At 40.3% G+C, this 26,916-nt stretch overlaps 1 protein-coding gene across 4 annotated transcripts; it reads right to left on the bottom strand.

The window, feature by feature from the left end:
* Positions 1-7,626: 7,626 nt before the first annotated feature.
* srrm1 (serine/arginine repetitive matrix 1) lies at positions 7,627-22,859 on the bottom strand. 4 transcript variants are annotated; one of them, XM_036592865.1, is made up of 18 exons: positions 22,774-22,859; positions 21,836-21,925; positions 21,427-21,549; positions 18,281-18,451; positions 17,853-17,941; positions 17,543-17,731; positions 17,199-17,396; positions 16,945-17,061; positions 15,301-15,476; positions 14,599-14,679; positions 11,806-11,892; positions 11,406-11,550; positions 10,511-10,597; positions 9,711-9,937; positions 9,500-9,665; positions 8,809-9,031; positions 8,533-8,709; positions 7,630-7,876 (listed from the first exon to the last, which is right to left on the bottom strand). In XM_036592865.1, the coding sequence occupies exons 1-18, from the start codon at positions 22,792-22,794 to the stop codon at positions 7,769-7,771; spliced, it is 2,475 nt and encodes an 824-aa protein (XP_036448758.1). In that variant the 5' UTR covers positions 22,795-22,859; the 3' UTR covers positions 7,630-7,768. The 4 variants fall into 4 exon arrangements, with proteins under 4 accessions (XP_036448761.1, XP_036448757.1, XP_036448758.1 ...); XM_036592864.1 differs by having other exon boundaries at positions 7,629-7,876; positions 9,500-9,937; XM_036592866.1 differs by having other exon boundaries at positions 7,630-7,869; positions 9,500-9,937.
* Between the last annotated feature and the right edge of the window lie 4,057 nt (positions 22,860-26,916).

Genomic DNA, 26,916 nt, shown 5'->3' with positions numbered 1-26,916 from the left:
AAAAAAAAAGAATGAGGAATATTTAAATAAGTGACATCATCCGCAGTGGGCGGGGTTTAAGAAGCGTTCTGTTGAACGATGTTTTTTTTTTCAACCCCACCCGTATTCCAACAAGCCCCGCCTTCCTTCAATGGGATTGGATATTAATGCTGCGCTGGGGTTTCAATGCCCCGCCCTCCTTTAATAGGATTGTAGAATTCTTTTAGGTGGCTTGCCCGATTAGCCAATCCTAACGTAGGAGGGCGGGTCTAGTCCGAATAAAGGTGGGGAAAAAATCGCTGTACACAAAAAGGGGGGCGGCGTTTTGGGCGTTTATCGCTAGAAAGGATGCAGCCAATCACTACACCAGTGCTATGGACTGCAGTCTGTGGACCACAGAATAAGACTGAACAGCTTTGAGTGACTGAAAAGTACACTCTTAAAAAAAGAGGGTTCCTCAAGGGTTTATTATCAATGAAAATTGTTTTATTTAGAACAATGAACACTCAAAGAACCCTTTGCATGATTGAAGGGTTCTTTGTATCGTGAAAGGGCTTCGCAGATTGATGGAGAATGTGCTGTAGATGGTTCTGCATAGAACCTTTTTGAAAATGGTTCTATATAGCACACAAAACGGTTCATCTATTGTTACAATGTCAAGCGTGTAATAATAGAAGAAACCTTTTGGGTGCTATATTGAACCCTTTTTTAAAAAAAGGTTCCATATAGAACCGTCTGAAGAACACTCTCATGATGTAAAGAACCGTTAAATCATGCAAAGGGTTCTTTGAGTGTTCATGGGTCTATATAGAACCATATTCTTTACTAAAGAACCCTTGAAGAACATTCTTTTTAAGATTGTAGCACTAAAACACTTGTTGATGTTTCCCTCTAAGGTAATTAACAATTTTCCAAAAATTGCATAGGAAAATAATTATGGTTTATTTGTGGTTTATTTGAGTTATTGCCAAAATAATCAAATTAATTTAACTGGATTTCAACTGGCCAGTGAATGCAAACAGATTAAACTCATTTAGAGCCTGAAAAAACAGATTTTACTTCGAGAGTTCCTTTCAGATCTGGATTAGGCCATTAGAAACTGGGACATTACAACCCCAGAGCAGCTTTTTACCACTTTATCCACAATTTGGGCCTTTTATGATTCAGAACAGAAGGTCTAAATCAGATTTCATATCTCAGGTCCTCTTTCACCTTTACTGGCCTATAGGGATGGGTGGATGGAGATACTTCTGATCCTGATGTTTCTTTATGAGAATTGACCCTCTCATGAAAATACTGACACTGTTTTCTTTAAGCAGTAAAGTGGATATCTATCCTGTATGTCTTTAATGCTGAAAAAGGAAGAAATGATCGTAGAAAATAAACGTATGATAAAGGAGCTACTTTTTCTTCCTCATTCACGTAACTGTAGATCATACGGAGCTGCTCAAAAACGTCAGTATCTTGCTGTTGTCAGAAGAAAACCTTGTCTCTCCAAAATGATAACTTTGCAGGAGAAGGAAAGAACCTACTTAAGTCAATGGAACCAGATTTTTGTCCAAGTCATTTTGGGCCGTTTCTTCATCATGAAATCTACACACAATGTAACGGGCAAGGCATTTTCACATCATGTCAAAAACTGAAAATCGACAAAAATGGAGATACGAGGTTTTCTTCCAACAGCAGCGATATGTGGCTGTTTGTTTAATATAAATACAAAGGGTTTTTTTAAGTATACATTTTTGATGTCCATATTTATTGGTTTTCACTAAAGAAAAAGAAATGAAATCAAGGATCAATATTAATATCGAGATGTTAGAACTAGTTACTTGGTATCGGATCGAAAAGAGACTGTATCGCCCATCCTTACGGCCTACTCACTGCACACCAGAATACTGAGTCCATTCTGGCCTGTCCGTGTTTGTCCATACTGTATTTAATTGGATGGTAAATGCAGTTGTTGATCTGAGATGAGCATTCATACTCAGGTTTGGTGAATATGTGTCCAGGTTTTGATTGTAAACACTGCCCAACTCAGCAGAAGCTCCCACTCTGGGGTTGTGCTGAGCTGTTCATTGTGCCTGCCAAATTAACACATGCATACAGTGGGGTCCAAAAGTCTGAGACCACATTGAAAATCTAGAATGTCTAAAATGTTTTTTTATTTTAACCTGGGATTTTAAATCAAAGCAAAGTTATCATGTGTAAAATGAAGAAGACATATTCAAGATTCTGCACTGTTTCTAGGTCACTATTCAAATTTATACAAATATGTGACACTGGCTCTGTTAAGGCCTTTGTACATAAAGGTCAGCTCTTTTTTTAGTCTTATTTCTTCCACTGAGGCTCTTGTTCAGACGACTCTTGGGTGGATTCGATCTGCCCGTCAGAGGCTTTTGCACAAACTTGTGGCATTAAACCTAAAGGGCGGCATAGCTAAGAAAAATATGTACATATTTTGATGATTAAATCAGACCACAATCAAGGTCTCAGACTTTTAGACCTCACATAAATCTTCCAAAGCTGTGCCAAAGAGCAAAGCAGACACAAAAACAGCACCAGAACCAAACATACAGTTCGTTTCTGTAGACTTCCATACATTCCCTGGAGACATACTCAAAGCTCAAAAACAAAGACTAAAACTAGCCTAACCCTAACCTTATTCTAACCCTAACCTTATCATAGCTTTAAAACATGTCTTCACCATAAATTGTAATGAATTACTTTGTAGGGACCAGCTTGTGGTCCCCACAAGGAAGAAAGGTCCCCACAACATGAGTGTACAAACTGGTTTATAAATAAACCTGGCATACACACACAGACAAATATTCCATGTATTGTGCATATGTATGAATATTTGTTATTATAGTATGCACCAAATGCATTAAACACAGTATATTTAAATACTTACGTGTAACGATATTATGTGTCATTTATATCACACACAGTAATGTGCAAAAGTCTCAGCCATCTAAGCAAATTTACTGCAATCATATCTTTCAGCAGTAAATATATAATCATAATATTAGTATGATTTCAATTAAACATAAATGCAGTAAATAGTAGTGGAACTCCTTGTTTTGAAAATAATAATAATAATAATAATTGATATTTTTTGAGTAAGTTAGAAGAGGATAGTTTGGTTCCATACTTCTCCTTAATGTTCCCAGCCATTGCGATGATTTGTTAAATTCCATCACCAGGACACTTGATTTAACTTAATGAAGGATCGATTCATTGGTTGGAAGTATTGTATGGTAACTTGGGAAAAGTCTGGAGATGGTTATGCAAACACACTGACAGACATAAAACCACAACTTACTCTATTAATGTAATGTAATATTAGTGCGTTATTGGGCAAATAAACAGTCACTGCCAAAAATAGGGTTTTGAATTGTCTGAAGTTCCTAAACCTTTTGCATAGTACTGTAACAAATATATATATATATATATATATATATATATATATATATATATTGCTCTGAGCTTTACAAGGTGAAATCCGTAACATTTACTGGTCCTTACCCGGACTTTTACAACAAAGCTGGGACAGTTTTGTCCTGAAAATATATGAAAACCACCACACACATACACCGATCAGGCATAACATTATGACCACCTCCTTGTTTCTGTGCTCATTGTCCATTTTATCAGCTCCACTTACTATATTGGTGCACTTTGTAGTTCTACAATTACAGACTGTAGTCCATCTGTTTCTCTGCATACTTTGTTAGCCCCCTTTTACCCTGTTCTTCAGTGGTCAGGACCCCCATGGACCCTCACAGAGCAGGTAATATTTGGGTGGTGGATCATTCTCAGCACTGCAGTGACACTGACGTGGTGGTGGTGTGTTAGTGTGTGTTGTGCTGGTATGAGTGGATCAGACACAGCAGTGCTGCTGGAGAAGAACAGGGTAAAAGGGGGCTAACAAAGTATGCAGAGAAACAGATGGACTACAGTCTGTAATTGATCCATTAATTTCCTGGAGACTTACCCTAACCTGGCCTAACCCTAACATTAACCTTACGGTAACCTTTAAACATGTCTTTATTTCAATATATAACGATTTACGTTGTGGGGGCCAGTACTATAGTCTCCACAAGGAAGAAAGGTCCCTACAATGTGGCTTAAACGTGGTACACACATACACACACACAAATCCTTTGCAAATACGACCCCTAGGGACAATGAATTGGCGGTGTTCCGTATGTGGAGCTCTAAGCAACAGTTCAGTGCTACAATACAATGCTTGTCGTAGTGAAAGAGCAGCCTGAGTTTGATATATATATATATATATATATATATATATATATATATATATATATAAAGTTGTGTGTGTATATATAGATAGATATATATATATATATATATATATATATAGATAGATAGATAGATAGATAGATAGATAGGTAGGTAGACAGATAGATAGATAGATAGATAGATAGATAGATAGTTAGATAGATAGATAGATAGATAGATGTGGACGCATCTCTCAAATACATCACCTTTCTTTTAAAAGGCTTCTACTTTACACCCAGTATAATCGTCAGGAACTTAAACTAAACCACTTTCTCTCTCTGTTCCTTTACAGTCCTTAACATTTAGTTACTAGCTAATTTCCTTTTTTTGAGGATTTTCACGTTTTGCTTTGCTGCTGCTAACAGCTTTAACATTTCATTTTAGACCAAAAGGACCCCAAAAGAGAAACGAACTTCAGTTCAAATCCTAATAGTTTTTGTATTGTATTATATTGTATTGTATTGTACTGCACTGCGCTGTGTTCAACTCAGGACTGGCTTCTCTCTAACCTATCGGTAACTGGCAAAGATACTTTGTCTAGATAGACAAAGCACTTTTTGTAAGTCGCTCTGGATAAGAGCGTCTGCTAAGTGCTGTAAATGTAAATGTAAACGGTGTACATGCTTGCTACTGAAGTAAGTGTTACTGAGGACAGTTTTAAGCTCTACGCTTCAGGCTGACCATGTTGTTCTCCCCAGTTTGTACACTGAGGATATGCAGCGCTAACTGCTAAAGCTACTAGCAAAACAGTGGCCGGGCAACGCAGACCGTTTCCTAGGAGACGCCAAGGAGACACACAGACGCACGCGCAGTGGACTTTTTTCTCCAAGCCAGGCAGGAGAGTGATAACGATCCTAAATCACCTCTAACGACACCTTAAAGGGGAATTCCACCTATTTTTTTTTTAATATATGCATAATTCAGGGGTTGGGATGTAAACAAAGTTATTCAGAGAGATTTGATGTGAAATGGTTATTTTTTAGGAACTTGCCAACTCGGATTTTCTTTACAGTGGTGGTGATAGGAACCAGGAGTCACAATGTCTACAACACAAATATATCCATTTTATTTACTATCCAAAACAGATCTTAAGAGAGCTTAAAAAGTTTTCTTTGGATGCTATGGATGTAACAAAATCCATTTTGACCTAAAAGTTTATCACAAAACTGTCGTAGAACTACGACATTGGAGTAACTGCAATGAAGTGTCAACTGGAATGAAGTATTAATCGGAATAAAAATATCAGCCGAGGCAAATCTTGTATTCATTTCTGATAAATAATGAAACAAAAGTAGTTATTGATAGTGGAGGAGCAGGCCTTCCAAAACCAATTCAATTATACAAAGAGGCAGCAAAACATTGCTTCCAATATGTAGCCCTTTTAACCCACACTTTCAAATGCTTCACTATGGCCAGTCAGCATTGCAGTGAAGGAATGGGCAGGAAGAAGAAACCTTATCACACTTACATAGCAATAACGCACAATCAGTTTATATTTAGTAAAATGACAGTACAGTAGTGTTAAAAGCCCCTAAAAATGAAATGGCCTTTGCAACTGCAAATTAAGCCACAATGACTGAAAGAATTAAAGATGAACTTCACTAATTTTAAATAATTCATAATTAAATCTAAAATGTAGTCATTCAGAATGATTTGAGGTTAAAAGCTCCACTCTAGAGAAACATTGATGTCTGAATAGTATAATGCGACACAAAGCTGTAACACAAAATGGCCATAGCTGGTTGGCACCCAACGCATTGTTTTACGATAACTAAGATGATTTCGGCCTAAAACATGTTTTTAAATGCACTCCTGGCAGAGATACATGAAGGACAGTGTAAGGCAAACAGTCCCCAAGAAAAAGACTGTAGTCCATCTGTTTCTCTGCATACTTTGATATCCCCTTTTACCCTGTTCTTCAGTGGTGAGGACCGTCATGGACCCCCCTGGTACTATTTGGGTGGCGGATCCCTCTCAGCACTGCAAGGACACTGATGGGGTGGTGGTGTGTTAGTGTGTGTTGTGCTGGTACAGGTGGATCAGACACAGCAGTGCTGCTGGAGTTTTTAAACACTGTCCACTCTATTAGACACTCCTACCTTGTCAGTCCACCCTGTAGATGTAAGGTCAGAGACGATAGCTCATCTGCTGCTGCACAGTTTGTGTTGGTCATCGTCTAGTCCATCAGTGGTCACAGGACGCTGCCCACAGGACGCTGTTGGCTGAATACTTTTGGTTGGTGGACTATTCTCAGTCCAGCAGTGACACTGAGGTGTTTAAAAACTCCAGCAGCACTGCTGTGTCTGATCCACTCAGACCAGCACAACACACACTAACACACCACCACCACATCAGTGTTACTGCAGTGCTGGGAGTGATCCAGCACCCAAATAGTACCTGCTCTGTGAGGGTCCAGACCACTGAAGAACATACATACATACATACATGCTATACACAAAAAAATAACATGTAAGTTTGCTGGTTGCTTTGGATAGTAAATAAAATGTTGTGTTGCAGACATCACAACCCCTGGTTTCTATCACCACCACTGTTAAGAAATACGAGTTTCTATATACTGACCCATATCACAAACACTTTGAAATACAATTACTGTCTAGATCCCAATATGTAGAAATTCTGAAAACTCGAATTCCCCTTTAACTGAGGTAAGGCAAGACCGTATCCAGTTTTGTTCTTCATAATTCTTGCTAAAATCTCTCACAATGACACACACAATGAAAGCATATCCTTCCTTTTAATGTGACTTTTTCAAAGCCAGATATTTCTGCAAGGTTCAACAACTTGAAACAACTTAAAGTTACAAAAGAGTGGGGCAGAGAGAAAGAAACAAAGAAAGGATGCCAACAGAAGTTGCTCATTTGTTCTCCATTTTCCAGAGCGACACGCTGCAGAACAGCACGGCCACAGAAAGCCGCACAATGCTCTCACTGACAAAAGACGGCAGCCCCGTGGGTTTTACTGCACAGTTCATGCACACAGGAGGACAAACACATGGATGTCTGCTGCTGCTCATGCGATCTGAAATCCCAACACTCCTCGTCCAAAAGTATACATCAAATAAAACCCCACTTCTTCAATGGTGAAGTTACAAGGGAATCTATCTAAATGCCGACTGAAAACCGCCAAGCTCAGAACTGTTAACAGCTTCTCCTTAAAGCTGCATAAGGTGAAAATATTGGTTGCAAAAGAAATGTGGAAAAAAAAAGGGGGGGCGGTAGTTTTTTGGGGTTTTTTTTGTATATGCATGTAAATTTTCAGTGGGCGAAAAGGAAAACAAAAGATCATGCTGCAAGAAGGAAAATAGATAAAAACCCGTTCAACACAAATTGAAGAAAAAAACATTCATCAAAAAAAACTAAAGAAAAAAAAAAAAACAACCTCATAATTCTAGAAGAAATTTGAACAATTTGTACATTCTAAAGCAAAACCAACATCAAATGGTTTAAAACTAGGAAAGGGGGAAAGGTTCTCAGGACTGGGATGGGGACATCTGGGCTTTCCTCATGGAGCGCAGGGCTTTCTCTCTCAGGTGCTTCTCCAGGTCATCCAGACTGTCCTCTACTTCACTCTCTGATTCCTTCAAGAAAGGTAGCATTAATCAAAGTCTGCTTCATCACAGAAAGACCGTGTTAAATGTGTTACAGGGTCTCAACTGTACCAATTATTCTGAGCACTCTGGCCTAAAACTAGCATTTAAATGTCATTTGTCGTGTTATGTAATATTCTGTGGCACAGCATTATATCTCCCAGGCTCATCCATTTGACAGAACTCCCCAGCCTATTGATTTTACGATTTCGTATACTTTTTGCCCACCAACATTCTTTTACTACAACACAGCTTGCGTTACACAAATACGCATACAATCATTAGGAACTCCCCCCATGGCAATAAAAAAAAAAAATCCACTGATGTAGAGGCTAATAAATACTAGGGATGTGTATTTCAACATTTGATTGATCTTAGGAAAAAAAAAATATACTATACTAATGCAAACCCCACAGCAGTAAAGCATTAGTTTGCCTTGTAATCCAATCCTAACATTAGTTCCACTAGCAACTGTGATTACTGTAGAACAATGCATAAAGCTTGTTCTTATTGTAGCTGAGACACTACAGAACTACAGCTAATCTCAAATTCCATTAAGGCATCATATCTGTGTGTCCGTGTTATTGAATCCTCAGTAAGAAAACATTTAAGTACACCTTTAGTAAATTAAGAAATGCCTACTTCACCTTTTTCTGATCAGAATCAGGGTCTCCCTCAATACGGACGTTTTCCTGCCCTTCGCCTGCCGGTCCTGCAGCTCCCTTCTCCTTCTTATGCTTCTTGTGCTTCTTGTGTTTTTTCTCTTTCTTGTGTTTCTTCTCCTTCTTCTTCTTCTTTTTCTTTCCGCCTTCTACGTCAGAGTTCTGAAAGATTATGTGGAGATGAAATTGCTTCATGGCAAATTCACCCAAGCATTAAAGTTAACAGAATTGGGACATCAACAGAGTTACGGTTTAGTGTACCTTGTTAGGGGAGGGGCTCGGAGAGGCGCTGCTGGCCTTCTTCGCTGGAGGTGGGGGGGAGCCACTCGCTGAGCGGGTGGGAGAGGGAGAGGGGGACGCAGAGGCAGGAGCTGGGCGTTTCTGGGCTCCAGAAGCAGCTGCTGAGGCTGCTGGGAATGGAGGGGGAGAGGCGGAGCGTGAACGAGATGCAGGTCTCCTCACTGGCCGGGGGCTCGGAGAGCTTCTGCAGAAAGAGAGAAAAAAAGGAGAAAAACTTCTAGCACAGAATTTTGAAAAATTAAAACAATTAGGATAAACTTGAAAAACAAGGGAAAAAAACAAATAGGAAAATGTCAGGGATTCTCACTTTATGTATGTACTGAAAGATCAGTGTTCATCTTAATGGTTCATTTCAATTTTTTGCATTAAATTCTTTGAAATTTCTGATTTAAGTGTTCCCATTCATACTTTTGAGCAATATGTCATTAATATGAAAACATTTGTGTTCTCAAATGACCTGCATGCAGCCATTTCCTAAATCAACATTAGGTGCATGATCAATATGCATTACGAACAACTTAAAAAAAAATAAATATCAAATCAACACAAATCAACCACATATATAATTATACACAGGTATAAATACAAGCAACCCTTCTATTATCTGATTAAAACAAGTGAAACAAACTTCAGCCCATTCTCAGACATGTACCTTTGTGTTTTGCGTGGCTCTGGCGTGCGGGACACCCGGCGGATGGGTCTGTTACGAGCGGGAGACTGCTGCCGTCTCTGTGGAGAAGAGCTAGAGGGTGGATATCTGGCCTGTGGGCTGGCTGAGCCTCGGGCTGTGCGGCCCTGAGCTGGAGAAGAGCGCGAGTCCCTGCCCTGACGAGCAGCAGGGGGAAGCAGAGGGCTCCGGCGGTGGCGGGGAGGAGGGGAGGCCGAGGAGGGTGGGCTCCGCCTCTTCCCCGGGCTACCGCCACCACGACCGCGTTTGGGGGAGCGTGAGGGCCGTCGTTTGGAGGGAGGTGAGGTGGAGGGCCGTCTCTTCTGGGATGGGAGGGGAGAGGGGCTGTAACGGCGCTGTATGGGGGGTGAGTAGCGCCTCGGGGATGGGGAGCGCCGACGAGGAGGAGGGGGTGAGGGAGATCTGAAAAAGAAAGAAGAAAAAGTCTCTTTAGGTACAGATTGGAAATGAAGTCCATGAAGTGTCCTGAATCATCCAGGAGGGACTGGTTTGAAATGATTTTTGACTGCCTTTCTTTTTATTTTTCCTTTTTAAGGGTTCAAAGGAACAGCTGCTCCAAAAAATTAAATGTGCTATTATTCCTAATGTACTTTATCAACTGAGATATGATTAGTATCTAAAGTAGCCAAGAAGTAACAGAAGCTTATACTTCACCAATAAGCACTGTGCAAACTACATGTCTAAATCACACATTTGTTGCAAACCACCACAATTCACAACATACAAAATTCACAAAATATACAGACAAATTCAAACTACTACTGTAATGAGCAATATGACAGATTTGCCCAAAAAAAGTAAATTTTAAACTTAAATTTGAGGGTTGCTTGTGTAAATGTGACAGCTAGTAATAGTTCACAGCTGTCATACCAAATAGTTTACCCATACTGTTAAGTCGATTTAATTGACAAGGGAAAAAGGTACTCATAATAAGTAAGGTTTAGAGAAAGTTCCTGAACGCAAAATGAACTATACCTGCGTCTGGGAGGAGGGGATGGAGATCTGCGCCGTCTGGCTGGGGAAGGGGAGCGATGACGCCGAGGCGATGGAGATCGTCTCTTTCTGCATTAAACAGAGTGTGACGACAGAATTTAAGCCTCACTGAGCAAAACATTTTAAATCTTTTAAATCCAGGCATTTAGGGTGTACTCACACTAGGCTATCTGTACCATGCCCAAGCACGTTTGACCACCAAAGTCCAGTTCTTTTGACTAGTGTGATCGCTCCGTATAGTGCCCAGGCTCAGAACTCAAACATGACGTCAACTACGTGACTGTCCCACTTTTCAATTAATTCAAGAACATTTGGGTTAGTAACAGGTCTGGTTCTCACTATTCAAGAATGCGAATTGTAGTTGGCAAGTAAAACTGCAAATTCCCTCAATGCCAGCTGCCTCCGTAAAAATCCTCTTATACTCGTAGCACGATGAACAGAAAATCAATGCATTTCATAATCAATAAATCTATAAGGCATGTGAAGGGGTCTATGTTGGCATAACCGAAACGACTCCAAATAAGCCACAAAGCAAGTACAATCATGAACTACACCAAGCCGGGCAAGAACGCTGTTCTTCAACACGAAAAGTTGCATTGTGACGCGTGCTCTAGCCCGGAACGTTAAGCGCAATATAAGCACAGGCCAGCAGGGGAGCGGGGAGGGGAAACAACTGCTCGGGCACCGTACAAGGCAACTGAGCATAGTGCAAGTACACCGTTAGTCCACTTGCTACTAAGTGAGAACAATGTTCCTGTATCTGCCTTTAAGCACATTATCGAAGAAATTTAGAAAATAAAAGGAGCTGATCTGCAGGCTGATCCAGGCATTTGCCGTAACTTTTTATTAAACAAAATGGTTACATTCGACAGTCTACCTTGGGGATGGATCTCTGTGTCGTCTCCTAGGTGATGCTGGCGAGTGGCTCCTCCTCCTCCTGATCTCACCATTTCGGGCTGCTGGCCCTCTGCCCTGCCTCTTGGGTCCTTCATCCTCCGAAGACGATGAGGATGATCCCGTCTCTGAAAACAGAAATGACAACGAACAGAGAGAAGCCTGCATTAATATCTGCTTATACCCACTACAACGTACGCATGAGAAACGCGGGGATCAAAAAGCACCGCACTGTTCATGAGATGGGCACAGGCAGACACAGGCACACCACAGGTGAAGACAGTGTGTGTGAGAAGGTGAGGATGGAGAAGAGGGACACCAAAAGAAAAATGTAATAAACAAATAAATAAATAAAAACAAAAATAAATAAAATCAGTGACAACCTGAAGATGACTGCTGATTCTGCCTGCGATACTGCCGTCGCTGCTGGACAGAATCGGCCGCAGCCCCCTTCCCCACCTTATCCTCCTCTGAAATGCAAAGCAGTGAGGGGTCTATTCAGTGCCCAAGAAAAAGCAAGACAGTACACACTCCCCCCACCTGCACACACACACATCAAAATAAAAAAAAAAAATTCTATACCACATTATAGTCCTCTATGGACCATACAGTGTATCCCTGTGAAAGGCAGAGCTGTAAGGAACAGCATCAGTTCTATAGTCCTGTACTTGATTACCACTGTCTTGTACATTTTAGTCTTTTCCCTGCTCTAACACACCCACTTCAACTCAGGGGATGTAAATAAGCTGGTTAGTTGGATCAGGTGTGTTGCAAAGGATGCAAAGTGTCATTGATGAGAAGCATAAGCATGTAGTTCGCCAGAAGTTCTAGAAAGCACACACTTCATATGGTCACAATGCTCAATAGACCCATTAAAGCTAACAAAAGGTTTTCATTCTAGTTATTAGAGTGGAAGTAGCTCCCTCTTGTGGACAATCTCGTTAAAATGTGAGTGAGTTGAAGGTCAGGGTCTGTTTTACAGAAACTTTCATTCTTTTTGTCTTAAGTTAAGATCTGACAAGTGAAGATAAGATTTCTCACAAATTCATGTTACAAAAGCAAATCTCAATTTAGGAATCATCTTATCTTCCAGCATCTTCTGAAGTTAGGAAATCTTAACCAAAAAGCCAGGCTTTTTTCCATTTTCTGCCTGACATTACACTTTTACTCAAGCAGTACATAATCTAGAATTTCATGCTGTAATGTTACTGAAAAGCCTTCTAAATTGTAACTGACAACATTTAAAAGATATGGAAATGAATCTGTAATGATCAATATATGATCATGTGATATATATATATATATATATATATGATTTAACTTTATTAATTAATTAGTGGTAACTAAAATATAAAGAGCTGATGTCCCCCAACACTTCCTGCTTTTAACACTTGTGTCATCAGGGTTCTACTTTCACCATGCAAAATTCGGAGTTGATTCCTCCAACTGATTTGAAGCTACTCAAGCTAACTCAAACTAATGTCCTGTGCCCCTAGTGGCCTCTCCAAGCGGCCTTTTTGACTTTTCCAAGTAACCTCTTGAGGTCTCCAAATTCCCCCAGCCTCTCCTACATCTAAACAACTTATTTCCACTGGACCAAAGTATGTTTTATCTATTTTTTTTGGCAATATCTTATAACATATCATAATTTTTGCACCTTGCCTGAGGAACTGACATGCACTTCTCTGTTCGCTATACAGCGAGTGTGCCTGCTGAGGCAAGTTTCCTCTCGCGCCTCTCAAATGAGCGTCTTGATAACTTGGCGCCTGATTGGCGTATAGACTTGGGGGGGTGTGTTGTTGGAAAGCTTAGAGTCTCAGCTTTTCAGTGATGTGTTTTGAAGAGTTCGCAGCCGTTCATATTTTAATCACTTTTTGAAATTGTTGTGTTTTATTTTGACCGACTGTTTTTCCTGAGCACAAAAATGAGGACTACTAACGAATGGATTGAAGGAAAGACAAGTTTGGTCCCGTTTTGAAGAAGACAACCAAACGTAGGCGCGAGTCCTGCTGTGTTGCCACTGAGATCTCTCTTGTTTGGAAAAAAATTCTTTTGATTTTAATTACAGTTGTAGATTTTAAGAGTATAATGGCTTACATCATCATAATCCTGAGAGTCAGCCTGTTCGTTTGATGTACATTATGTCCACATTGGCCAAAAAACGGCTTTATGAAAAATATGAACATTCATATTGTACCTAATATTTTGTCCTAAAAACTTTCATGGCAAGGTATTTTGTGCTCAAAATATCTATTTTTCTAATGTAATTAAAGAACAAATGGCAGGATGGATGTAAAGCCAAGATATTTAAGCTTTAATATGGTACCTTGATTGCCTATATTGCCTGTAATGTATCAGATTGTCTAAATTGCCTGTAATGTTTCAGATATACGGTTGTATACAGGATAAGATTGATTTCTGGCCCACAGGCGGGCCATGGCTTTTTAACAGGTCTTACTAGATCCAAGTGGACAATCATCTGTCGTGTTACCTAGCAACCGACCATACGTGCACAGCTGAAACAAACACGTAATCAAAATAATAAATTCTGTAATACAGTCCCTGGTCAATGACGTGTTTTGCATCCTCACACACAATGTGCAGGACAAAGGGGTACTCTAGGACTAAGCCTAGGAATAACTACACTGAAATCACTGACCTGCACACTTTAGAGTTTCTCTTGGGTTAGTGCCAAATGAACATAACATCCAGGGTGGTGGTACTATTAAAATTATAGAACAACCAAATTCTTCAGTTATGGTCACAAAGTACCTTATGATTAATTTAGGTTTTAAGTTCTACACCCTGAGCAAGCTGGTTTTGATGCTATTCAAACTGTTGAATGACCTGCACACTTTAGAGTTTCTCTTGGGTTAGTGCCAAATGAACATAACATCCAGGGTGGTGGTACTATTAAAATTATAGAACAACCAAATTCTTCAGTTATGGTCACAAAGTACCTTATGATTAATTTAGGTTTTAAGTTCTACACCCTGAGCAAGCTGGTTTTGATGCTATTCAAACTGTTAAATGAGTGCTGCAATAAGTGAAGTGAGCTGATAAATTCAAGTTAAAGCATTCAGTTCAGCATATGAACATGCATATTGCATTCTGCACCAAACTGTATACACATCTGACCAACAAGTGCTACATGCTACACACACACACACACTCACCGGATTCAGATATGTCTGATCGTCTGGGTTTGGGAGCAGGAGATGGCGACTCATTTCGTCCACCAGCACGGCGCTTTGAACCTGAAATTGACAGGACACATAAAGCAGATTTACTCACAGGACTCCAGAATGTTCCTTCTTTAACCCTATCAAGATAAAGTAGCACACATTAAATAGTGTTGTTTTAAAAGCTCTTATTTGATTGGTTTCAGTGAACTAAACCAAAAATCTGTGAGTGCTGGACATAACTGATCCTGTTCTTTTCTCAGGGTGTTCATGCACGGCTATAGCCCTTTACCGTACAATACGCCAGTGTAAGCAAGCTAAAGTATCACTACCTAATGGATACAGGAACCTAATAGCACTCACTATCACTGTAATCATACAGTATATTTATACAACAGCAAAAACTCATCAACTGACTGGTTTTGTACATGTTACTATCTGTAAAGTGCAGGAGGGGTTCATAAAGGAAGCTGGTTGGCAATTCATGAAAACATACTAACAGGCAGACTATATTTGTACCATAAATTGATGTTACTTTTCACTTTTAGGCAACAACGTAGGGAATCAGGCACTAAAATCCCACACAAGCAAAGACGGGGTAGCTGTGTCTTTACTAGTGTATTATGAGACCCGTCTTCAACGGGTTTGTAATATAAGTGGGACGGTGATATTCACTTGATCACTTGTATGTGTTACCTGACGGACTGGTGTCAGGGCCGGCAGGGCTGCGGCGTCTTCTGGACGGGCTCGAAGATGGCTCAGGGTGGCGCGGCTGTTTTCTGGGCGGTGTGACTGATCCCCTTTTTGCTGGTCTCTTATGGGGTGAGCGTGAAGAGGAGCTGCCCGAGGATGACCGAGAACGAGAGCGCCGCCTGATGGAGAAATGAGGGACAGTGTTAAAAAAAAAATGGTCTTTGGGTTTTGGACCATAAGCACTACAAACCTGGATCCTAGCATCCCTTTTAAATAAGGACAGTGGTTCCCAACAAAATAGATCTCCTTGGTGCTAAAAACTGGGATATATCTTGATCAGTTTAGTTCCAACCCTAACCTGAGACCATTTGAGCCAGTTCATAAAGGCCTTCAGAAGAATTGAAATATTATTTTATATAATGTGCGTATAACAGATGTGTGTGAACTAAACTTTCCAGGATATTAGATTTCTAGGACCAGAGCTTACAGCCCTAGAGCACAGCAAGGCTAGCCTGAGACCTGACACATTCGAGTAATGCAAAATTTCCTGTATGCAAATACCTGTGGTCTACCCATACATACATAGAACATGTCAGGAAAATAATTCATCAATGTGCAAAAGTGTGTAAACTTAATCATATTCATGCAGTACAGAAACTATAAGACACAGCTAAAATAATTCACAAGCTTATGTCTCACCATTTCATTCCAGCACAATATATAACATGGAAGAGGAAAAAAAAACACCCAAGTTTCTCTGATTTCACTAGAAGCATGCCTGAAATGAACCAATTCAAGGACCAGTTGTGTTTTACTGGAAAATATTTTGTGTCAATCACATTTTTTTTTTTTTACAGAGAGCAGCTTATTTGTTGTCCATAGTGAGGAGTCTGATGGTGTGGACAAAGGTATGCAGATGTTGAGTAAAACAAGGTGTATGAATATATGCACAAAATCAAATTAGTCATGTTTATGCTGATCTAATATTTAAACAATTTATGCAGAGATCTCAACTCGATATACTCCGATCAGGCATAACATTATGACCACCACCTTGTTTCTACGCGCATTGTCCATTTTATCAGCTCCACTTACTATATAGGTGCACTTTGTAGTTCTACAGTTACAGACTGTAGTCCATCTGTTTCTCTGCATACTTTGTTAGTCCCCTTTTACCCTGTTCTTCAGTGGTCAGGACCCCCATGGACCCTCACAGAGCAGGTACTATTTGGGTGGTGGATCATTCTCAGCACTGCAGTAACACTGACATGGTGGAGGCGTGTTAGTGTGTGTTGCGCTGGTACGAGTGGATCAGACACAGCAGTGCTGCTGGAGTTTTTAAACACCTCAGTGTCACTGCTGGACTGAGAATAGTCCAGCAACCATATCCAGCCAACAGTGTCCTGTGACCACTGATGAAGGACTAGAGGATGACCAACACAAACTGTGCAGCAGCAGATGAGCTATCATCTCTGACTTTACATCTACAAGGTGGACTGACAAGGTAGGAGTGTCCAATAGAGTGGACAGTGAGTGGACACTCCAGCAGCACTGCTGTGTGTGATCTATGTAGCTATGTAAGCTAACTTTAACACGTACGCAAGCGCTCCACTGCATTCTAAAATTCAGTTTAACCCCGGCATATACCTGCGTGCAGGCGAGCGGCTACGTCTGTGTCTGGGGGGAGGGGGCCGCCTAGGAGGGCTCCTGCGCCTGGGGGACATGCGCCTCCGCGGGCTTGGTTTGCGTCGTGGGGAATATGACCTGGAACGAGGAGAGAAGAATCCATGCAAGGTAAGTACTACTCACAACTGCTCCCTATACTGCTGTGAAATTAACTATGTGGTGCCAAACTTAGTGACTAAAGTCTCCATGGCACTAAGATTTGTGACTCCCTTTACCTGGAGCGAGACCTGTGTCGTCGTCGGGATCGTGGTGAACGAGACCGGGAGCGGTGGCGTGGGCGATCTCGTCGTCCATCCTTCTCCCGGTCCCTGTCTCGTGCTTTCAGCTTTTCTTCTGTTTTCGCGGTTTTCTCCGGAGACGCATCCTTTGTGGTCTCGGACACTGAATCCGGCTTCACCTCACCTACAAGGTCACTGGACGAGGAGAGTGGAAATGAGCTATAAAACTTTGTCTGGCTTACTGTGAGTTTTTAATCTGAGTATTCTATTCAAGCTCCTAACACAGCTGAGCAAGAATGCTCAAAAGACACTGATTTGCTTGTTGTGCTGTCAACAATTACCTGGTAGAGGAAGCCTCCTGAATCAGAGGTTCTGCCTTAGAGCGCTCTGATTGGTCAGGCTCTGGCTGAGGTTCATCTTTGTGATTTGGCGGGCTTGGAGGGGGCGAGGCGACAGGGCTGGGTTTACGACGAGGGGAACGTGAGTGACTGCGCTTCCTCTCTCGCTTTGCTGGGGAGCGAGACTTCCTCCTGGCATCAAAAGGTCAAATATTCAAACAAGGACCAACGTTGAAAACGTAATGACTTTACAGCATGAATTATTCAAAAGGGGACAGAGAATCACCCAACATCAACATTAACTCAAACCCACCTTTTAGGGCTCTTAGACCTCTCTTTGCTCTCCTTCTCCTTTTTATCTTCGTCCATCTTCTTCAAAGAGGCCAGCTTTTCCTGTTCAATCTATCACAACAAGAACAGAAAACCCCATTAGTATGAACCACAAAGTAAAGTGTAAAGCAGAAAGCAGGATCTCACTCAGTGAGAACTTAAGTGAAGCCTATTCAGTACAACACAGGACTTTAGAATAATCTTCTCTGAACAACACACAATTCTTATTTTGGCTTAAGTTAGTTACTGAAATTACTGAGACCCCCTCCTTTGTTCTCTTTAATGTTTGATTTCTGAGAAAACTTACTTAAATCAAAGAGCCTGAGAGTTCAGGAATTTCTTTAGCCCTCGTTCTTGGCACCAGTAAAGGTAGGTCTCGACTTAAACCTGTTAGATAACCTTATCTCTCACCTGTCTCTGCTTGATCTCCTCCTTCTTCTGCTCCAGGAAGGCAGATGGGATGCCGGCAATGTTCTCTTGGGCACTAAGCAGCAGAGGCCAGAGGTCCTTCATGAACTCTCGAGCGTTCTTTCCGTTCAGAAAACCGGTCAAGTTGATCTGCATCATCTTACCATCTGGATTCTGCAACACACACCAAGGATGGAGAGAATGGAAAACAGAGAGCTTAATACAGAGATGAAATGAGAAAGAACTAAAGGATGGGCTCTGACGGCCAATCCTAACATCTATCCTCTCTAAATACAATCAGGAAACAAATACTTAAGGAAAGCACAAAATAAACACTTTGTATTAGGAAACAGGCGCTGCTGTCTTTTTCTACGCTCAGACTCGGTTGTGACTGATGGTCCGAGTGTCTTGAATTCAAGCTCATTTAGAATCAAAGAGAAAACTAAGAGGTTCCCTCAAATGCATGCATTACTTATTCTCTGGTCTTAAAAACCACCTTCCTTGTAGACAAAAAAAAAAAATAAAATAAAATAAAAGAGCAAATAAAGTAATGAGAGCAGAGCTTTCATTGCAAGACCCATCCCCACCTCTAGGCTATTTTAAAAGTTTGTCTCTCCCTCTACTTCCCCTACTGTTGTGACACAGCAACAATAAATCCACAATACAGAGTGTGTCAAAACCCCACAAAGCAAGTACAGTCCCGGTGTCTTCAGTGTGCGCATCCTGCAGGCTCTGCGGGCTCGGGGAGGGGGATTGGAGCACCCGCCACTCCTGCACAGACAGGGACGCTCCACTGGCTTGCTTCCGCCTCCCTACTGCTTGTGACTCAACCACCTTGAGTATAATGTTATATCATTTATCTAAATTGCAAGAGACGAACAAGCAATAATGAGTACACATAGCATGTAAAAATGGGTTTTTATTTTTCAATCAATCTAAGTCAAGAGCAGAAAGGAAAAGTAAGGAGGTAAACTGACCTATAAAGTCTACAGCAGGGTTCCTCGAAACTGGTTCTGGAAGGCTGGTGTCCTGCATATTTTGGTGACTTCAATGCTCAAACACACCTGATTTAACTCATCTGTTAACAGTCAATTTCAGTGGGTGTGTTTGAGAACGGAAATCACCAAACAGTGCTCGACACCGGCCCTCCATGACCAGATTTAAGGAACCCTGGTCTACAGTATAAGGTATCAATCATATAATATTGCTGGCCTTCAACATTGAGATATAGTTATAGAACAAAAGGCAATTTTCTACTGGAAGGGAGAGTACGTATACATTTCTGTTTTTTCTGTTAGACTGAAGAAGGCTGATCTGAGACGAGACGATACCTTTATGGAGGCCTCACCACAGTAACCGAAGACTCAAAACCAACTTTAGACAGTAATTTGTCAAAGAAAGGAGACTGGCTTTAAGAGGAAAACTGTCTTAACTTCTACCACACTTATTGCTACCACAAACCAACAAGGTAGGTGAAAATAAAGCATTAACAAAGGATGCACTGTGCTGTTTTCCTAAGTAACACAATGCAATGCTGTTCCTCCACTGTCTAATGAAAATGTCCAATTAATATCGTTAAAATAGTATTGTACAAAATATGGTGTTAAATATGATTACTTTAAAAGAGACAGCTGGCAAAGTTGCACTACCGTTCAAAAGTTTGAAATCACTGGGCGCGTTAATTATTTTTATGATTTTATATACAGTGAGAGGAGATGCACTGACATTTCAGCCACTGAAACTGTCTAACCAAAAATGGCCAAAAAGAGAAAGAAAAAACAAATCTTTGAATATTGAATATTTAGTGACTAAAACACTTCAGGGACATTAGACAAGCAATTTATAATAACTGTTTAAGCCGAGTATTAAGAGGCAGCACAACACCCAAGAGTTTTCCACTACAGGTTTGATACAACCCGAGACATGACCTGCTCGCTACACAGAATACAACAAAAAAAGAAAACAGAAAGGAAAGTTTGGTTTTCGGATTCAACCAAGGATTTTAATTTCAGTGCATCACTAACCGTAGTAACTCCAACATAACTAATTTAATGTACACAAACTACACTCTATATGCATTTTAAAGTGGTTTAGTCAGTATTTCAAGTGTTTTGGGAACAGCAATAACTTAATGAATGATAACATTCAAGAACTATCTATATGATGTGTTTGGTCAATGTGTCAGCCTTGTGATTTGATCACTTCAGTAATGAGGCATTTAATATATTCAAAATATATTAATGTTTTGCATTCTGTCGTTTTAGAATTATCTACAGCTCTGTTAAGCATAGACACAAATTTCTGAATTGCTAAATCAATAATTATTTGAAATCGGTGAAATTATGTTATATATGTTAATGATCCTACAGGGAAATTGGTCATTTTGCCACCTATGATATTTATCCATGCACAAGCAACAAAACTAGTTTAGTACTAGTGAAAACTTTGATTCCAAACTTTTAAAACTGTGATTCCAAACTTTTCAAAAGGTGATTCCAAACTTTTCAAAAGGTGATTCCAAACTTTGAACGTTAGTGTACAAGTTTTCTGAAGCAATTCATGGGTTTTCTGCTTCTGCGCAGTTTGTGCCAGAAAACCCATTTGGTATTTATAATTAGAAATGTTACGATAAATTTCAACTCTGGAATAAAGAGCAAACAACTGATTAAGTTGACACGATTCTAATGTCATAATCCCTGTTCACAACTCACCTCAAAACACAAAGTTCATCATCAAGGGAGAGTTGGGTTCAGTGAGACTTTGGGCTCAGGTGAGATCTAATTAGGTGTTGGTGCTATACTTCTGTTGCAAGGTATAACATCCATATTGGTTCAGGCCTTTTAAATCATAAATCACATCATCATTAGAAAAAAAGTGTTGTTTAGATAGATATTTTCACACATCACAGCATCTTCAGCAAGTCCATTTGATTCTTTACCCATTTCTACCAGACAGAAGACACAAAACTGGGCCTCTCTCTTTGTGTTGCTACAGTATTCGTTCCAAGTATGATTCTAAGCACGTCTGATGCATTTTCACTCTTTTCCAATCCCTCTGCCATCCAGAGAGAGTACAAATGTACAACTACTGCAACCCTGTCTGCATGTATCCAAAGAAAGGAGGAGGAAAATGGAATCAATGAAAGCTACCTTCTCCTCTAGCTGGTTGAAAACGAACTCGATGACGACGTCGTCCTCGAAGCCAAGGATCTCCGTCACTCGCTGGGTGATCCAAGGCTTGATGACCTCCAAGTTTACCTTGGTCATATCCACCTGAGAGACAAAATATTCAGATAAGGAAATGCGGAGCCCCTATAAAAAGACTTCTAACCACTCACTGAACTTCTAGGATTCAATTCAGTACCAACCAATAATCTACAACATGAAAACGATACAATTTCCCTTTTGGCTGCATGTGTCCTCCTTAATAAGGACAAAGTCTAAAGTCTAAGTGAGCTCAAATTTGCCCTTTTTGCTGTGACACTACAACAGAGAAATCTGAGAGGTTTACACAAAAGATTAATCAGTTCTTTCCAAATACAAAAACAGTGTTTCGCACCTTTTTCTCCAGGCATTCTGCAAACTTCAGCTGCTTCAGCAACTTCTTGTGTTTGTTGCTGAAGCGATTATCTTGCTCCGCGCTCGTTCCCTGCAAAGAAGAGCACAACTCATTAACTGGAACACAAAGGTGCAGGTGGGGTGAGAAGCACGTGCAGGTGGTGTTGGGTAGTAAATAAAATGACCATATCTGTGGTGCAGCCATCGTGACCCCTGGTTCCTATCAGCACCACTATAGCTACAGAAATCAGAGTTTGTACGTTTCTCTACAATTAACCACTTCATGTCAAACCGCCCTGAATGACTTTACATCACAACGACGGAATTGGGCAAAATTTTTGAAAACTCGGTGGAGCTCCCCTTTAACATGAGCCAGCCTGGTAAAGGTTTATTGGTAGCGTTGCTCGGCCACCAGTCAGGCGAGGCTGAAGTCGGCTTCCTACTCGCCAGCTTCTTGTTCCAAGCTTCCCGTTCCACCTTAAATGGTGCAGCTGTTACACTCTGGTGCCCCAGGCCTAATATGCTATAACGTAACTGCTGCAACATTTAAGGTGGAACGGGAAAATACGAACACGAAGCGGGCGAGAAGGAAGCTGACTTCAGGTTCGCTCCAGTCGGCCGGTTAATCGGCACCATTCCGTCATTTATACCCGTACAGTGTTAAAAGCGTTACTGTGGCATATTATTTAGCCTCGGCGCAGCTAAGTAAACCGAAAATATCGCCAATTAGACAAGTTCTCTTCTTATCCGACTCGTCCGCCATTTCACTCCTACTTAGCCCACGAGCTAACTAGCTAACGCTAACGATTAGCATCGCGTTTTTTTTCTGTCTTTACCGAAAATACGCGAGATTAATAAATAACCGAAGACAAACAGAATGTATCCAGGTTCTCCGGTCTTCTACCAGAGCGCCGTAAATCCCAGAATCTGTTAACTTACGCGGAAAAACCCCGCGTCCATTTCCACCGAGAGCTGCGACAAAAACCGTCCGTGGAAAACGCGCTACCGCTTCCCACAATCCGCCGCGCCTCGTGATGTCATTTACCAGACGGAGCCCGGCTGCGTCCCGATAGACGCTCTGGCGCCCTGTGCACTCACAATACTTAGAGCGCACTAGTGAGGACACTAGTTAGTGTAAACCTGTTTACTCTGCCAGTAAGTCAAAGTCAAAGGTACACAGACCATTATTATTACTTAGCATCTCATTATTATGACTTACTATCTCATAATAATTACTTAGCAACCATAATCATTACTTAGCAGCTCATAATAATGAGACTATCTCAAAATTATGACTTAGCATCTCAAAATCATGGCCTATTATCTCATGATTATGACTTACTTTGTCATAATTATGACTTAGCATTTCATAGTTATAACTTACTTTGTCATAATTATGACTTAGCATCCCATAGTTATATTTTCCTTTGTCATAATTATGACTTAGCATGCCATAGTTATGAAGTACTATCTCATAATTATGACTTAGCATCTCATAATGAGACTCTCAACATTATGAATTAGCATTTCATAGCTAATCTCACAATTATTACTTACTTTCACATAATTATGACCTATTATCTCATGATTATGACTTATTTTGTCATAATTATGACTTAGCATCCCATAGTTATGACTTACCTTCTCATAATTATGACTTAGCATGCCATGGTTATGAAGTACTATCTCATAATTATGACTTAGCATCTCAGAATTATGACTCAGCAGCTCATAATGAGACTCTCAACATTATGAATTAGCATTTTATAGCTAATCTCATTATTACTTTCTCATAATTATGACTTAGCATTTCATAGTTATAACTTACTTTCTCATAATTATGACTTAGCATTTCATAGTTATAACTTACTTTCTCATAATTATGACTTAGCATCTCATAATTATGACTTACTAGCTCATAATGAGACTCTCTCAAAATTATGAATTAGCATCTCAGAGTTAATCTCATAATTGTCACTTACTTGAGATTGAGAAAAGTAAGTCAGAATTAGGAGAAAAATGTCTCTTTATTATGAGAAAGTAGGGCTGAAAGATGAATTGTTTTTATATTGATATTGCAATTTTAAAGAGAGCAATTTTCAAATTCCAAGAGCTGCAGTTTTAATTATAGCCAAAATTATCAACATGTTTTAAGTGGGAAAATTTAACCTAATAACACAGAGAATTTGTGAATTGCTTTTAGATGAAGTAGATCAATCAGAATCCATGTGCTGTGACATCACAATCACAACAAGTCAGAAAAAGTTTAAGTGTTGGCCCTGTTGGTAAAAAATGAATGGACCTCAATTTATAGAAATTAACTGCAATTTAAATTGCAGTCGAAATACTGGTCAGAAAAATTACAATTATTAGTCATTTAGCCCACATCGTTCAGCCCTAGAGATAGCAAATAATTATTATGAGATACTAAGTCATAATAATGAGATGCTTTGTCATAATTAGGAGATACTAAGTCATAATTATGGAGAAATTACTCATCATTATGACTTACAAAATGGCTGTATTTTTCTCCAGTGGCTCCCATATCTTAACGTAAATTGCTTGTTTGTCACCACCAGCATCTAGCTTTAACCTAATTGGTTCCAATACACTATATAGTTGGATCGCATCAGTTCGACATATTTAGCTGTTTGGCCAAATAAAAGGGTCACATTTATAACGATTCTAGAGACCAGGCCCTGCTGCTTGTCCTGTGAGGGCCTGTGCTATTACTCTCCCTCCATTTCAGCTCAGCATTCTTTGGATTGCACGGCAGGATGTAGGAGCATAGACAATCCAAAAATGAAGAGAAACACCACTCCAAGGAAACGAAACAATTTATTTCTTTTTTTTCCTGATAAATAAACTTGCACTGCAATTTTGTCCACCAATTCGGCATGGGAATATTTAACTGATTTGCCTTCAAGATGAAACGTTAATGGAGCATCAAGGCTTATTTCAACACATGTCGGCCCCCCCAAAAATCACAACCCATTGATGAAGACAGAGAGAGTGTTTCAACGTAAAGTTGACTGTCTTGTGTTCCTCCAAGGCCGATTCAGCGCCATCTCTTTTCAGATTGTCCAGGAGAGGCTCCAGCTCGAATACTACTACTAGATTCTGAATGGCAATACTGAGCAGATTGTTTGTGAACTGCATGAATTAGGTTCATCTTCTGAACTGGCTGATCTGAAATGGGACTGAGCTCAGCCGCAGCGTTCTCTAGTTTTTTTTCCTCCTGGGCCGGGCCAGCATAAGGATTTGATGTCTGACTGTTCTTGCAGTGTTGTATTATCATGAGTTGGACTCGAAACAAATGGGTATTGACTGTCTACATCGTACCCAGCCATTGGTGAGAGCAAGATAGAGAAAAAAGTGGGATTTACTTTGAAAACTGAATAAAAAAAGAGATACTTCTATTATCCTACTCATGTTTAGAATCACCAGACAGAAGGACAGAAGGACGTAGTTTGAACTTTGGCATGAAAGGCTAACGTTTTGTGAGTGGAAGAGGAACAGTGAGATACAAGGCAGCTTTTTGGTGTTTATCCAGTATGACATGATACATTACAGATGAGGCCTCTAGTTCTGAACTAGATGGCACCTGTTTACAGTACCCTTACATTGAGCATAAAGACAGACTGACTCCTTTTTCATTTTGTCTTTGCATTTGCTGGTATGCTCTAAATGAAGTATATAGATACACAGGCAATGATATAACTTGATATAGCTAAACCACACCACCAAACTAAGCTAATAGAGGGTCTACAGCCCTTAAAATACTATAAAAAATAAATAAAGCCTCGAACCAGATAAGACCGTGAGGAGGAACAACTGGGTTTAAGAGAAGCACCCCGAGCCAAACCCTAAAAATCCCCACCGGTAACACAGCACTCTGGTCAGCACGCTTAAGACGATGTTACCATCAGCCTGACGGCCTGTGATGGCTTTCTGAGGTCACAGAGAATGGATATACTGCAGCAGCCGAATCAAACCAACTAACCAAGACAACCAGAAATTGTCAATTGTGAGCAAAAGCAGGATGGGAAAGCGTGAAAAAATGGATGTGGCCCTGAATTATGAGTTTATGAGAGAGAAAGAAATGACAAATGCATCAGGAGGTTGCGACCACTTTAGGCCGCAAAAATTAGCTTCACTCGATTCTGCTAACTGGTTGTTAGCCAGTACAGCATTTTTAGTTGTATTCCTTTAACCAGATGTTCTTTCACCAAAGGTAACTGGGAGAAAAGCCTAGCTTAGCCTGGCTGCTAATTAGCCAAATTCATTAGCAAAAACACTTTGTTTAGCCTGGCTGCTAATTAGCCAAATTCATTAGCACGAACACTGTTTAGCCTGGCTGCTATTTAGCCAAATTAATTAGCAGAAACACTGTTTAGCCTGGCTGCTATTTAGCCAAATTAATTAGCAGAAACACTGTTTAGCCTGGCTGCTAATTAGCCAAATTCATTAGCATGAACACTGTTTAGCCTGGCTGCTATTTAGCCAAATTAATTAGCAGAAACACTGTTTAGCCTGGCTGCTAATTAGCCAAATTCATTAGCATGAACACTGTTTAGCCTGGCTGCTATTTAGCCAAATTAATTAGCATGAACACTGTTTAGCCTGGCTGCTATTTAGCCAAATTCATTAGCAGAAACACTGTTTAGCCTCGCTGCTAATTAGCCAAATTCATTAGCAGAAACACTTTGTTTAGCCTGGCTGCTATTTAGCCAAATTAATTAGCATGAATGCCTAGCTTAATCTGGCTGCTAATTAGTCATTTCATTAGCTACTGCAGTGAGCTACAGTAACAGCTTTTATGAGAAAGGAAACGGTGTGGAATGACAGAGATATCAGGAGGTCATGATGACATTGTTACGCAAAAAGAAAAACTAGCACCCAAAGTTTCTGCCTATTCCCTCAGGACAGAAGGTACAGTCATTAAGGAATACATCCCTGAAAAAGACCAAGGCTGCTGAGAAGTGTATCTGTGTGTGTTTGTGAGTGTCAGGAATCCACAGGTAGCGCTAGTCTCTGATGAGAAGGTTAGCTTATGTAGAAGACTCTCAGTGGCTGGAATAA

This window comes from Colossoma macropomum, unplaced genomic scaffold, assembly GCF_904425465.1.
Source record: "Colossoma macropomum unplaced genomic scaffold, Colossoma_macropomum, whole genome shotgun sequence".
In the NCBI taxonomy this organism is placed as follows: Eukaryota; Metazoa; Chordata; class Actinopteri; order Characiformes; family Serrasalmidae; genus Colossoma; species Colossoma macropomum.
Note: the sequence above shows the minus strand (reverse complement) of the source record. Positions and strands in the feature narration are given on the sequence as shown.

Coding starts and splice junctions, on each gene's coding strand:
- srrm1 (XM_036592864.1), bottom strand. CDS start 22,794: ATGGACGCGGGGTTTTTCCGC. Junction 21,926..22,773: donor TGGACGCGGGGTTTTTCCGC/GTAAGTTAACAG, acceptor TCTTCTTTGCAG/GGAACGAGCGCGGAGCAAGA. Junction 17,732..17,852: donor AGGTCTAAGAGCCCTAAAAG/GTGGGTTTGAGT, acceptor TTTTGATGCCAG/GAGGAAGTCTCGCTCCCCAG.